The 13,710-nt window shown below is 41.9% G+C and overlaps 1 protein-coding gene across 1 annotated transcript; it reads right to left on the bottom strand.

The window, feature by feature from the left end:
- Positions 1 to 336: 336 nt before the first annotated feature.
- On the bottom strand, positions 337 to 10,258 carry LOC128758808 (potassium voltage-gated channel subfamily G member 4-like). Its single transcript, XM_053865162.1, has 3 exons — positions 9,921 to 10,258; positions 7,977 to 8,817; positions 337 to 5,478 (listed from the first exon to the last, which is right to left on the bottom strand). Exons 2-3 carry the CDS (start codon positions 8,733 to 8,735, stop codon positions 4,639 to 4,641), a joined length of 1,599 nt encoding a protein of 532 aa, XP_053721137.1. The 5' UTR covers positions 8,736 to 8,817; positions 9,921 to 10,258; the 3' UTR covers positions 337 to 4,638.
- Between the last annotated feature and the right edge of the window lie 3,452 nt (positions 10,259 to 13,710).

The raw sequence follows: 13,710 nt of genomic DNA, 5'->3' as shown, positions 1-13,710 counted from the left end.
TCTGTGGAAATCCTTCTTTTGAATTGCGATGTGGAGGATCAAGAACCTCATGAGGAAGCTGCAGTTTCTGTTTGTCCAGTGGGAGGGGTGACCAGAAGTGGAGCTGCCTATAAATGACTAGTATCAAGTGACTTTCACAAGACAGAAGACCATGAAGACCCTGATCGTCCTCACACTGCTCACTCTCATCTGTTTGCTGCATGGCCCACAGACGCCTGTCACAGGTCAGTTGCACGACTGGAAATCAGGTAGAAGCTCCAGCACGTCTTTACCATAGCTTTAGGTTGCAGTATTCATGTTGTCAGCATTACTGTCGAATGTCTGCTTTTACCAAATATTAACGTGTAAAATATCACAGTAATTTCACAAGCAAATGCTCCTCTCAGCTTCCAGGGCTGTGGGATTGTCGTCCAAGAAATGCTGCGGGAAAATTGGAAATCAAGCCATTCCTCCAGACAGGGTCAGAAATGTGCGTGAAGAAAAAATATGCAAAAAGAAAGTATTTGTGTAAGTCGATGTTTTTTTTTTCTCCCCACCCCAAGACATGTACAAAAAAAATTTTCTTTTTAAAATAGTTAATAGAATAATCCAGCAGATGTGAAACCATTTTTAAACCATTTTTAATCTATGTGAATTAATAAAATAAGATACATTTCTGAAATTAATGCTTGTTTGTTTGAGTCACAGAAAGTTGAAGAGTGACCACTAGAGGTCACTTTTTTCTTGTATCATAATGCCCTCACACACACATACATATATATATATATATATATATATATATATACATATATAAATCATCTATTTTTCCTGCAGTGTCACCACAGTCTGTGACAAAGAGATCTGCCTGAGGCGACACTCAGAGAAGGCCGAACAGCTCTGGATGAACTTCGAGAAGTACACCCTGAACAAGACGTCTGCACCTGTACAGTTCAACGTGTCCCACTGTTAAGAATCTGTGAATGAATGTTTTCCTGCTGAATGACAGCATGGCATTTGAGACAGAGTGTCATCAATTCCAGACACAAAAGCTTTTTTTTTTTAATTATATTCTCTTGATATCATGTTATTTGTACTTCTGTTTAATGCAACCACACAGTTTTTGTGACGAAATACACAATTGTCAAGCTAATAAATGTCTATTCTCTTATTTTATTCCGCGTATTATTGGTATTCATAGGTAGAGGGTGTGGAGCACAAGACACCCTCAAGAGTTCGTCTCTAATTTGTATTTGTGATGTGTGAGGCTGAGGAAAGCATTACGGCAATGAGCGGTCCCCACAAAGACAGAGATACACACTTGTTTGTGTGGCTGTCAGTCATGAACACACATTTCGAGGGAGAATAGTTAGACTTTTGAAAACAATGATGAAAAACGCATCAGTGAACATGTTGGGCCGCTTCAAGCTGGTTAAATATTTTCCATTTTCTAATTCTTAAAACAGAAAAGACATGGGTCTGTGAACCACATGAAGCCCTTTGCCTGCAATATTTTATATTATTGATTCATTACCTTTTGAATCACAGGTAAGCTATTTTCATAAATCATGCATAGTTTAACTGAGCTTCTTGTCCCTTAGAATAAATAAAAGAAATATTATTGAAAAGTCAATTTTCAAATGTAGATGTTTTGTCCCACAACGCTATCATCCAGCTATTCTCCTCTTAGTTGTAATATTTTGATTTAGTTAAATAATCTATCATCATAAAACACGCTCTATTTATAAAAAGTCATCATGTTATTGTTTTTTTTATATTTAAGTAACAAAATTAAAGTTATATTTAAAATCACTTTTCTTCAGTCTTATGAATTGTCAGTCCCTAAAACTAGAAAAAGTGCGTAATGTGGTCCCTTGTGAAGTTTCATTGTCCACCGCTGAAGTAGGTTGACAACATATTAAAATAAAAAGACGTTTATGATAATCAATGTATTCTTTCATATGGCATTTCACCAGATCACAGTCACATCGAGAGCTGGCATCAGTAAAACCATACAATTCAGACGATGCTAATCTTATTGTACTTGATCAGTGTTGTTGTGTTAATTAAAAACAGAGCCATAAAACTCTCCCATCTTTGACCTGCTTATCTAAGTTTCCTCTATCTTCTGTTTACAAGGAAATTGAAAAGTCCGTTGAAGTCTTTCACATCACAATTAAACTGGCCAATAATATCACATGTTCAAGGGCTGACATCTTTATCAGTAGCAAGTGAACACCATGTAGCTGCATCATGGCATAAAAAAAAAAAACAAAAAAAAAAAACAAAACATGGAGCTCCCTGCCCACGGTTTTAGCCATTTAGTGGACAGCAGGATGTGGGGGCCGAGGGGGGAGAGGCAGTGGGTGAGGATAACAACGAAGTCATTGTTGAACTGTTTAATGTCGCCATTGTCCGTGAACGAGAGAGAGGTGCCAGCAACACTGAGGAGGCTGCACAGAGATGAAGAGCAGATCTGTGCAGTTAGACACCAAAATAGATGAGTGACTGAAGTAAATAGCTCAATTTAACTTGTACATTTGGGTACCAGAGGGAGAGAGGCGGAGTGAAGAACAGGGTGTTTACTTGCTGTGACACGCAAGGAATATTGTGATCGTTTCATAGCGTGGACATACTTCTTTCCTCTTCACCGTGGAAATGTTTGAATCTGATAATCTGTCATTTGACATTATTTTTTTAGATACATTTAAATCATTCTATAATTCAGTAATTTTCTATATAACTATGATGTTTCTGTCATCTTTCCCTGAGGCCATAAGAGAGTGTTCCATGGGTTTGGATTTAGATTTTATTTATTTATTTATTTTTATAATAAATGTATTCATTTTAAATATCTTCAGAACAGAACATTATCAGAACTTCTGACCTTAATAATCGTGTTCTACAAGTAACTTCAGACAGACTTCTGCGTTGAATTGAATTTGCCGTCCTCTAACTGAACCCAGCGGTGCTGGAGCACACTTTCTCCATGACGTTCTCAGAGACAGGATTACGACCGCATATTGCTCGAGTTTTGAAACCAATCTTTCAGATCAGTCCAGGAAAGTGCAAACGACTGTGCCATTACTGCCCAGGTGTCAAATAAATCCTTGTTGACTGCACTGTTTTGATGATTTCAAACCATGCGTAGCATCGCAACATCAACAAGAAGCAGCCCACACACATTTTCCAAATCGGTGTCAATGACATGGCTCTGTTGGTGGACATAAATGGTTCACGGGTAGTTGAATTTGCATACCAAAAATCTAAAGTGCATTAAAGTCGACAACAAATTAACTCTTGTCTTTTTGGCAGATGTCTGCTTAGCCACTGTTATAATGTCAGCAGAAGGCTTCAGATAGTTTTTCCATATCCGGTGTCTGGTAAACTTTCAAAGTTCAACACACTTGAATGAGCCGTATCCATGACGACAAAGCAGGATGGTAAGTCACAGGGAAAGTGATCAAATGAAGACCAAACATGGGTTGTACAGTCCTAAAAGTTTCAAATGGTGTTGAGCCACTCCTGCTTGGTCAAACTGCGATGTCACTTGGATAGGGTGGTGGATTGGGTTGCCAGATACTGCTCGGGCTCTGCGAATGGTGGAGTGAGTTACCAAACTTTCTATAGCAGTCTTCGGTTCTGACGACGGAGACTGCCGGCCTTGTGCAGCTCGATCATGGGCCACAAAATGGCCCCTGAGCCAGACTTTGGGCTTGGTTGAAGCCAATAAAAGGGAAATCCGGGTAATTATTCCTTTCACCATCAAAGAAACAGTCAAAGACAAGCTGACTGACAAATCCGGCTCGTTCTGAATGACCAATTTCCCTCGAGAGTTGGCGGAGGAAACCGTTTAGAATACTAAGATTCACATTCAGATGGACAACAAAAAATGTGTACCGGCTGCATGTCAAGAAAAAACCCCAAAACATCTGCCAGCTCCAGCTCTCTCTCATGGTTTATTAATTTGAGCATTTATATTTCCATATAAATTACATGTCCACCCATATGGCTGCAGAAGTGTTTGAATACATTTTCCCTACGCCAGAAATAAACTCAGTATTACGATAAAAAGGATGAAGGACATCGCAAATCCATTTAGCAGCTGAAAATCATTTGAATGATACACACTGACGTGTGCTTTCATTTACCTCGTTTTTAATCACTTAGCTGGTGTATCCTCACCAGCAAATCACATTTGTGTTTTTTAAGAAATGTTGACAGGGGAATGATAATCAGGGTCACAGCGTTATCACTTAGCAACAGTTCAGCCACAGCAAGGAAATACACTCACATGAGAGGCTGAATATGAAAAAAGAATGGGAAGACAGCTAAATTAAATGTCGCCATTTTAACAACTATATGCGTTGCATTTTGGTTCTCTCAAGAGTGAACAGTGTTCTTGTGCACGATGACAGACAGAAGCAAAACTTACAGGACCAAACTTGTTTTATAGCTCCAGTAAAAGTTTGCATGCTGCAGTCTGGTGAGTCTGAATGAGTCGCAGACAGTGACGAACTCGCAGCGCAGCCGAGGGATGGTTAAAGGGTTCACGAGTGACAGTGAGTTCCCATAATCATTGGCATTATGCACTTTCACAAAATATATCACATTGACCGTCACCTCTTCCAGGCTTCTGTGGCTAAGTGGCCAAATGGCCCGTTAGAACGCGGTGGATGGAAGACTTGAATCCTGACCTGGCTTTGACATCAGTCCGTCATCATCCACTCTGGACTCTGTCAGCTTGTCTGGTGTCAGGTCCACCTTACCGCAGCTCTCATCTGACTCAGCAGCCATTTCCTCACCCCTCTCCTCCTTCCACAGCCGCTTGTACTCCTGCTTCAGCTCCTGATATGAGCGGGAGAACGTGTGGAAGATTGAGGTAGCAGGAAAGGCCATGATCAGGATTCCACTCAGGATACTAGTCAGTGCAACTATCTGCCCAGGGATACTTCGGGGAACCATGTCTCCATATCCAACAGTAGTCATGGAGATGATAGCCCACCAGTAGGAGGCTGGGATGCTACTGAAGCTGTGATGTGGGTGAGTGGCAGCAAATGGTGCGAGTTCGCTCTCGGCCAGGTGCACCAGAGGGGAGAAGAGAGCGACGGCCACGCAGACGAAGAGAAGCAGCAGGCCAAACTCCCTCATGCTGCGCTGCATGGTCAGTCCGAGAGTCTGCAAGCCCAGAGAGTGGCGCGCCAGCCGCATGACATACAGAATACGAAGCGCCCGAAGAAGACGAAGGATCAGGCTCAGCTTGTCCAGGTAGCCTCTGCCGTGACCTATCACCACCTCCTCCTGCGATTCATCTCTGACGTCCACCACCAGCGACACATAGTACGGCAGGATGGCGATGGCGTCGATGATGTTGAGGGGGCCGCGGGCAAAGGCCAACTTGCTCTGAGCGTTGACGAATCGCAACACAAACTCCAAGGTGAACCAGGCGACGCAGATGGATTCGACCACAAACATACTCTGACACTTCTGCGAGCACTCCCCCTGCAGAGACATAAACACACACTTCAGCCGCCCATCAAAAATGCATGTGTCTCAGAAAATGGCCTAATGTGGTTATGTATTCATCTAAATTGAGTTACCACTTCTGTAAACACGTCCTGAATCACACTTTGTGTCGCACAGTCAAACAAGTTAGTTGTGCTCACTTTCTAAAAATCAACGCCGACATGTTGACTGATAATTATAATTTCAAGAGAGAAACGTATCCTACTTGAGAACAACAAAGAACAACAAAAACATTTTTCTGATTCTGTTCCGACTCACGTCCTTGTGAGAATCTTAACTGTCTTCACACAATAAGTTTGCAGTTCAAGCTAGAACATGTTCGTGCGGGTGCTTCTGTCTGGAGAGTTCTTAGATCCTTCTCCAGTATTATTCAACAGTGGCTGAAACATTCACCTGGGCCAAGAAGAAAACCAGTTTGATTGCTGTTTGATATTCACAACCTTTGAACCAACTATCACATAATATTCTCTGATCCTTATCTTAAAATAAGAAAACATACCTCAATCTTCTGCAGGGATATCACACAAACTATTCCAGTCAAATTTGCAGGCAAGGATTTTTTTTTTTTTCAGAAAAAAAAATCTATTCACTAAAAATGATTGTATCGCTCCTTTAAATTAAAAATCTCAGTATAGATAGTTGAAGTTTGATATATGACTTTTTTGAAAATATCATGCTCACCGACGAGTTTAGTCGGCATTTGACATGTCCGGGTCGATGAACACATTGGCACTTGCTGTAGTTGTGTTGTAAATAGTAATTTAAATAAGACAAATGTTTTAAACATTTGTGTGCCGTAATTTCTACACTACTGTTTTCACACATTTTGAGCCCTATGGCTTTAACAACTATGGTACTAACCTATGGATAATTACGGGCAAACCAGTGTCATGCAAGATGTTGAGCCTCATCTCATGCATATACAAAATCAATTTTCTTATATTCAGGCAGTAATGTTGAATTTGAATGCAGTCCGCCATTACTCCTCTAACTGTGGATTGTGAGATGATGAAGAATGACGTCACAACTAGTCGACTCTTGTTGGTGACTAATTTAATACTTTATAATAGGCGACCATGTACACTAGTCAATGCAACCCAATATGATACAGTATAGTTAAATAATGTAGAATGTTAAACATTTTTTTCCTCAATAACTTGCATCATCATACAGTACATGTGTGCACTCTTATCTATTGGTGTGCACCAATTCATGAAAGAGAGAAAGCCTTTAGTCAGGAGCGTTTGCTTTCAGGAAGTAGAAGAAATTACGAGTTGCAAATATAAAAAATTATAATAATTGAGACAGGACAAATGAGCTGTATTAAGAGCTGATCAAGACCTTACTAACTGTTGTGGCGCAGAGGTGAAAACATCAGACTGCAGAGTTTAATGGAGTATGTAAAGGCTATTTAATGAAAAATATTGTCATCTTCTGATCAACATGATTCATATTTAGGTCAGTCCAATTTTGATTTCACTGCATTAAAACTGTTGGAACATCTGCCGGATGACAGAGCAGCTGCAGATTTCTCACTGCTCATTCCAACATTTGTCAAAACAATATTGACTTTGGTGAGCAGAGAATAAGGTGCACTCCTACTTTCCCTGGCTGAAGAAACGGTTGGAGTGACACAAACGGAAAAAAGATTACAGCCTTGTGCTGTGCCAAGTTCTATCTCTGCACATAATGATAGTTCTTAATCCCATTGACAAGGAAAAGGCAGAGGGATCTGACACGGGTCGAGATAAACAATTTCATCAAGAGCGCTGGTGACTAGAATCATTGAAGTGTCAGGCCTTTAAGTGGCTCCTCAAAAGAGCAAATGATCTGACTGGACTGACATGTGAATTGGCTCATAGCCTCTAAGAAGGAATGGAAGGCAACATCAATAACTGGCTGGATGACAGTCCAGCATGGCGTTATAGCTTTTTAATACACCTCAGATGTGAAGTATTATAAGCAGAAATTTGAAATCCACCATCTGTTCTCCAATTTAAAAACTACTTAATTTAAGATCATCGCAATGACAGGAGGCTTTTGGGATTCAGTTTTCTGGTGTAGTAGACGTAATCTGAGATTTCTGATGGCAGATTATTTAATCTAGGGGCCGACCAGGTCTGGAATAGACTTTGACTCTGCAATCTTAAAGCTAACACTTGTTGAACAAGATTGACATATGTCACAAATTCCTGCTGATGTGAGGCTTTGTGCTGTTTGGCAAGGCAGGCATGAACTGAGATCACACTACTTAGATCATATGAGTTCAGGGTCCTACTGTAAGTGAACCATCAGTTATTAAGATGGCAGTCGTAAAGTCTCCTTTCTAAGTATTGATAAGTGAAGTTGGGTGCTGTCATTCTTAACTCATCTTAAACCTGGAAGCTCTTAAGAGAGATCTTGTCAATAAGACTTGAAGTGGGCACCTTTCAGGTGGTTTCAAATGCAGGTGTATTTAAATGCCGCATACTAACCCTTGTTTCTTCGTTCCTCAGGTCTGGCATGGTGCTGATGCACAAGCTGATCACAGTGACCAGGACCATGATGACGGAGAGGCAAGCGAACACCTTCCCTGCGAAACCTGAATGAGGGTTTTCCATCACCTCCCGGAGTATCCAGATCAGTTTACGATGGCCCTTTTCAGCCTCGACCGTTGTTTTTTTCAGCTTCATCCTCTTCTGCCTCCACTCTTCCTCCTTGCGTTCTCGCTCAGCCACTTCTTCCACTCGTGTTATCATGCGGCGCCGACAGCATCGCTCCATGTGACCCGGGTCCAGTCCCCAGTAGTCAAGCTCGTCGTGCAGAGACACAGCACATAGTTCCCGGAGCAACCGCAACTTGCCAGCAGCTAGGAAGTTGAGGATAACTCTGAAAGCTGTGGGGTTACGGTCGAAGAAGTACTCCTGGCAAGTCTCGTCGTAGTCGTCACACAGGTGGGCGATCTCCTCCGGGGTCGTGCAAGATCGCAAACGGCCCAGCCGACTCTGAGGGAACTTCTCCAGGGTGCTCCAGGGGAAGGTGTAGCGGTTCCCACCGACGTTAATGAGCACCTGTAGGGTGTGATCGATGACACACGTGGCTTTTGGATCACGGTGTCGCTGGACACGTTGGAAGTAAACACCTTTGATGGTCTCAGTCTCTGGGATTTCCGTGAAGAAGCGGTCCAGGCTGCTGTCATCGCTGCTGATGGAGTAGGTGCTGAAGTCATGGTTGGCATTGCTGATGATGGGCATTCTGGCTTCAAGGGGAGAGGTGGGTGTGTTTCAGAATGAATTAGGCTCCACTGTCGATTCTCAGGAGCAATGTGGAGTGAACCTAGAAACAAGAGGAAGACATTGTCGGCAAAATATTAAAGCTGAAAAGGGAATCGCAAAGAATTCAATTGCTTGAATTATTTGGTTATGACATCACATTGTATAATGCTGTGCACCAGGATTCTTTGCACTCCGTAAAATAAACTGAACAGGTGATTTATTTGTCTTTGTGTGTAGACCGATTTTGAAATCGTTAAAAATATATTTTGACAATGAAAAATTGAACTTTAGCAGAGTTTTATAGAGCTAGAATTGCTATATTTCAAATAATGTTTTTTTCGTCTTCGCTCAGGGAAAATGTAATTTTATTTAAAATTCTGTCCCATTATAATTAAGAAGACGAAGACATGTCGCTCCATCACACGATGTACTCGGACAAACTTGTTCAAACGAGTCACAAACCTCACAGAAATTCCATATGTTTCATTTCAGTCAAGTCGCTGCAATGTGAAGCCTGGTGAGCTTGTTTTAGCCTTAATTCTCACTGGGATTTGAAGAGTCCTGTAGCTGCTGTATGACCTTTGGAGGCTCTCATGTGACATCATGGTGTGATTGACCTGGTTAGAATAACCCTGCCTGTTGTAACCAGAGAAGCTTCTTCCTCTTCTTCCTGCTCACCAATTACAGTCCGATGTTCCTGCAAGCCTGCACTGTCCACCTACCTGAAGATTGTAGCCGCAATTCTTATGCAGATTTATCATCTTCATACATCGCACAGAAAACTTAAAAAAAACATTATATATATATATATATATATATATATATATATATATATATATATATATATATATATATATATATATATATATATATACATATATATATATATTTTTTTTTTTTTTTTTTTTTTTCTCTCTGATGTGAAAGTTTCCATTTTCTTTGTTATAGCCTAAATAAGTACTTTCCTTATTTAAAAATATATATATATATATTTCAGCGCACATGAAGTAATGGCAGCTGTACAGAAGGAAGCCCGACATGTCGACAGTAATGAACAGCGTGTGGCGCTGCAGATGTAAAACTACGATGTCGTGCCACATTTTAACAAGTTAAAAAGCGTGATACCGAAGAGGAGCAAAGGCAAGACTACACACGGTTCCTCACCTTCGGGGGCGCAGGAGGGTCACAGATGCTCGACCATGTTCCACTTGTTCGTCAACATTCTCGCAGCTGTTGCTGTGGTGGAGATTTTCTAATGGCAAACCGTCCGAATAATTGCTCCGATTAACTCCCCCATAGCGGCTCGCGGCGAGAGCGAGAGGGAGACGGAGAGAACTGGTGTCAGTCTCCGACACTTCTCGCCTCCTCCGTGAAGTTTGACCAGTGCGTGTGTTCTCGCTCCTCCGGCGGCCGCGGAGTTTTCGGAATTTAAATCATAGTCTTTCAGCGCGTCGCTCCCCGGGATAGTTGGGTCCCGTGTGTCCGCCGCAAGAGCTGCTGGATCTGTGTTAGACAGCAGCATCCTCCTCTCCTTATCTTCTCCTCCCCCCTCCCGCCTCCATCATGATGAGAGGAAGAGTGTGGACGGTAGGCATTGGTACAAGCAGGGGCGGACCCAGGCACGGGCGAACTGGGCATCACTTCTGATATATTTTTCCCCGTTCTATTGAGAACTGGTCGGCCCAGGCTGAACTCCTCCTATGACTGGCACCTGTCCAGACACTAGGCTTGTTCCTGCCTGCACATTCGGTTGGGCATGTTCACTGTTATTTTGATATGTTTCATTATGATTTATTTATTTACACTTTGCATTGATCTTCCCCTCTAGTCTTTTCTGCTGCTACTTCCAGTGTTTTGTATTCCTTCTCTGTCCAGCTGAACTGTTGTCAAGTCAAGCCTCCACCGCAGTTGTTACTTTGTGGACTCCACTAAACTTGTGGGCCGAAACCAGTGGTGTACACAAGGGTGATCACAGTAGAGTGATTTGGACCATGAAAACAGCCAGTCATTGAAGTGCCAACTGCAATGTTGGCTGGAGGTTTGGGAGAGCAGGGGATTAGGAATGACTGCAGACATACTGGAGAGACCAGACAAAATGAGAGGAAGACAGTCAATGAGGTCCAACAATGGTCAATGAGAATATGAAGAGGATAGGTTTGGTATGGGGGACGATCTACACTTCTCTACAATCTACTGGGAACCCCTAATGGGAAATGATGAAATTGGATTTATACTGTATGTATTGCATGTTGCCCCTTTATTTGAATGTATTTTCCAAGCTTTCAGTAACAGGTTGACACGCCACTTTCCATTGTTGCGGTTGGGGAAAAAGATGTTATCTTATTGTTCGAGTGTAGTCCTATGGTTCTTAAAGTACTGCTTTTGTCTTGTTTCATGAAGTTGTTTTGATGCCTCATTGTAATCTCACACAGTCCGGGTCTGACATTGTATGATTTGATTTGACTGACACGTCACAAGTTTTGCAGTTAATCATAATAACAACACAGATAGTATCAAGTGGAGTCTGATCTATTACGAAAACTGTCAACACTGCTTGTGTCGCAGGAGAGGAAGAGGCTGTAGTGCAGCATTAGATAATAACAAGGTTCCGTCATAAGAAAGTCAGATAAAATCACTCAGTTTTGGTAATGCGATCAAAATTTTAAACATCTATACATTTATGTGAGAAACGGTTGTGTAATTAACATATAATTGAACACAACTAGCATTTATAAAAGCATGTACAGTGGAGGACAATGACATAATATATAATGAAATGAAACTACATGGGTTCTTGGGTACAGCGCCAAGCTGACGGATTTACATGGAAAACATCATTCGCAACATTTGTAAGTCATTTCGAAATGAGAACTCCAAAGGGAGGCTACGCCCTTAAAGCAACTTTACTCGTTGTTTCAAAAAAGCGCTGTGTGACAACTGAGCCAATTCAAGAGTCAGCATGAATGCGTTGAATTGAACCGGAAAAATGCTGTATACATGCCAAGCCTGTAGATGGCTATGGAGTGTGGTAATGTCTGTGGTAACAGACATTGGTGTGGACTGACAACAAGGGTTTTTTTCAATTACTTTTTTTCCCGCTTTTTTTTCTTCCAACGTTTTTAGCGGACCTCTGGTCACTGCTGCACTCTCCATTCAAGTTCTTGTTTGCTTGAAGTATTAACCTTGGCTTGGCACTGGCTTCGCTCTAGGTTGTGTTTTTCTATTGTCGTGTCCGGAGCCCACATCTGTGTCATTCAATCTTCTGCTGCTCATCACAGTGACAGAGTGCTTGAAGATTTTGTAAATATTTCTAATAAGCTCAGCAGCTGCTGCCGGATGAGCACTGCTTTGTAGTCCAGCGTCATTGTTATGGAGTCACGACTTTCGAGGAGAGAGACGGCACAGATGGGGCAGTGACATCATCGTTTTCAGAGACACAGAACGGGTTTTTTAAAATGTTTCAATACGGTATCAGAAAGATCCCGTGACTAAAAATGCCACATTTGTGTGGACTCAGCCCAAAGCTCTGCGCTCACTCTGGCACCATGTCACCATGTCAAGTCAACTCTACTGAACAAGGTTTAGCAGCACTGGCCTACATGACTACTGGCCTCCTAGAATTGTTGTGACTCTAAAGCCTTTTGTTTCGATGAATCTCAACGCAATTGCCGAAGTTTGTGCTGGCTGACATTCAGAGAGGATTAAGGAAAAAAAGATGCAAGCTGGTTTATGTGCCTGACACACACAGAGATGCACTCAGACACACACACACAACTCTTATGTCAGTCATAATTTGCATGTCTGGCTTACAGGGAGCAGGTGGTTGTTTCTCTCCATCTCTAATAACCAGAACATCCTCTGCAGGGAAGGTGACATCAAGTACGACTGGTGTTAAATACATGTTAAGTGTTTGTGAAATGAAAGATTCAGTCTGCTGTAGTTGTTTACAAGCGATTCCATTATTTGTTGAACATCTGAATCACCGCTCAAGGAAACCATACAGACATACAACGTCGTTGTAGTAAAGAAAATAGAGCAAGAAATGAGAACATATTTTGTAAAGTGAGAAATCACACTGGTGGGATTTGTTAGCCTCTAAACCATTAGAGGGAAATTATCAATAGAGTGGCATCCTGCAGGTTTGTGTGGAATCGCAAATGCAGAATGATATTGTTCAGTTTGCCGATCATTTTTCACGTTAAATGACCCAAATCCACTTGACTTTATTCCCAGCTGCATTAAAAAACAAATGAGGAAGTAAAGCCTGAAGTAAGCTGACAAAAGGTTTCATGGTGCCGCAGGGCAACACTGCTCTTCTCACTCCTGACCCAGGTGGTGCAGTCGTTCCTGGATACGTGCTCTCTCCAAGACTGCTGTTAGTTTCTGCCAGTGGATTGTCTCCTACTCTCACATGACCAACTCAATTATCGCACACAATTAAATTAACACAAATGATCAATGGTGGAGATGCTGGAGGCAGCGTGACGTCCAGAGAGTGCAACATCCAGCAGGATCTTCGGTGGGAACAAATTATGCTCAGCAGGTTGGAACTCCCTTTTACTCATCTCATGTGGTACTTATCATCCTCCGTTTCCTGGTGAAATACACACGTGCAGGAAGGGAATAGAAGTTATAGCAAAGTCAACGGGTCTGCGCTAAGCATGTGCACCTGTTTTGTCTGAAATTCAGTCTTGTAACTTCACGTGATGGTGTCGATGGATCATGTAGTGGGAGACCAATGATTTCAAATCATAAAAAATAACATGAGAAACACCTGGTTCTTCTGTCATGAACTTGTCGAATAGTTCAGTAGTTCTTAAGTTCCGTCCATAACGTCTCTTTACATTTGTGATACATAGGTAACTAACTTCCTATGAGCACACACTGTGCCGTCATCTTCGTTGTAGCTTTGCATTACCATGTTGTTTAAGGCCTAAAACAGCTCCTTCTTTGA

Source organism: Synchiropus splendidus, chromosome 5 (genome assembly GCF_027744825.2).
Source record: "Synchiropus splendidus isolate RoL2022-P1 chromosome 5, RoL_Sspl_1.0, whole genome shotgun sequence".
In the NCBI taxonomy this organism is placed as follows: Eukaryota; Metazoa; Chordata; class Actinopteri; order Syngnathiformes; family Callionymidae; genus Synchiropus; species Synchiropus splendidus.
Note: the sequence above shows the minus strand (reverse complement) of the source record. Positions and strands in the feature narration are given on the sequence as shown.

Excerpts from the sequence above, each read along its gene's own strand:
- LOC128758808 (XM_053865162.1), bottom strand. The coding sequence starts at position 8,735 with ATGCCCATCATCAGCAATGCCAACCATGACTTCAGCACCTACTCCATC. Across the intron at positions 5,479-7,976 it reads TGAGGAACGAAGAAACAAGG|GGGGAGTGCTCGCAGAAGTG; the intron begins GTTAGTATGCGG and ends ATGTCTCTGCAG.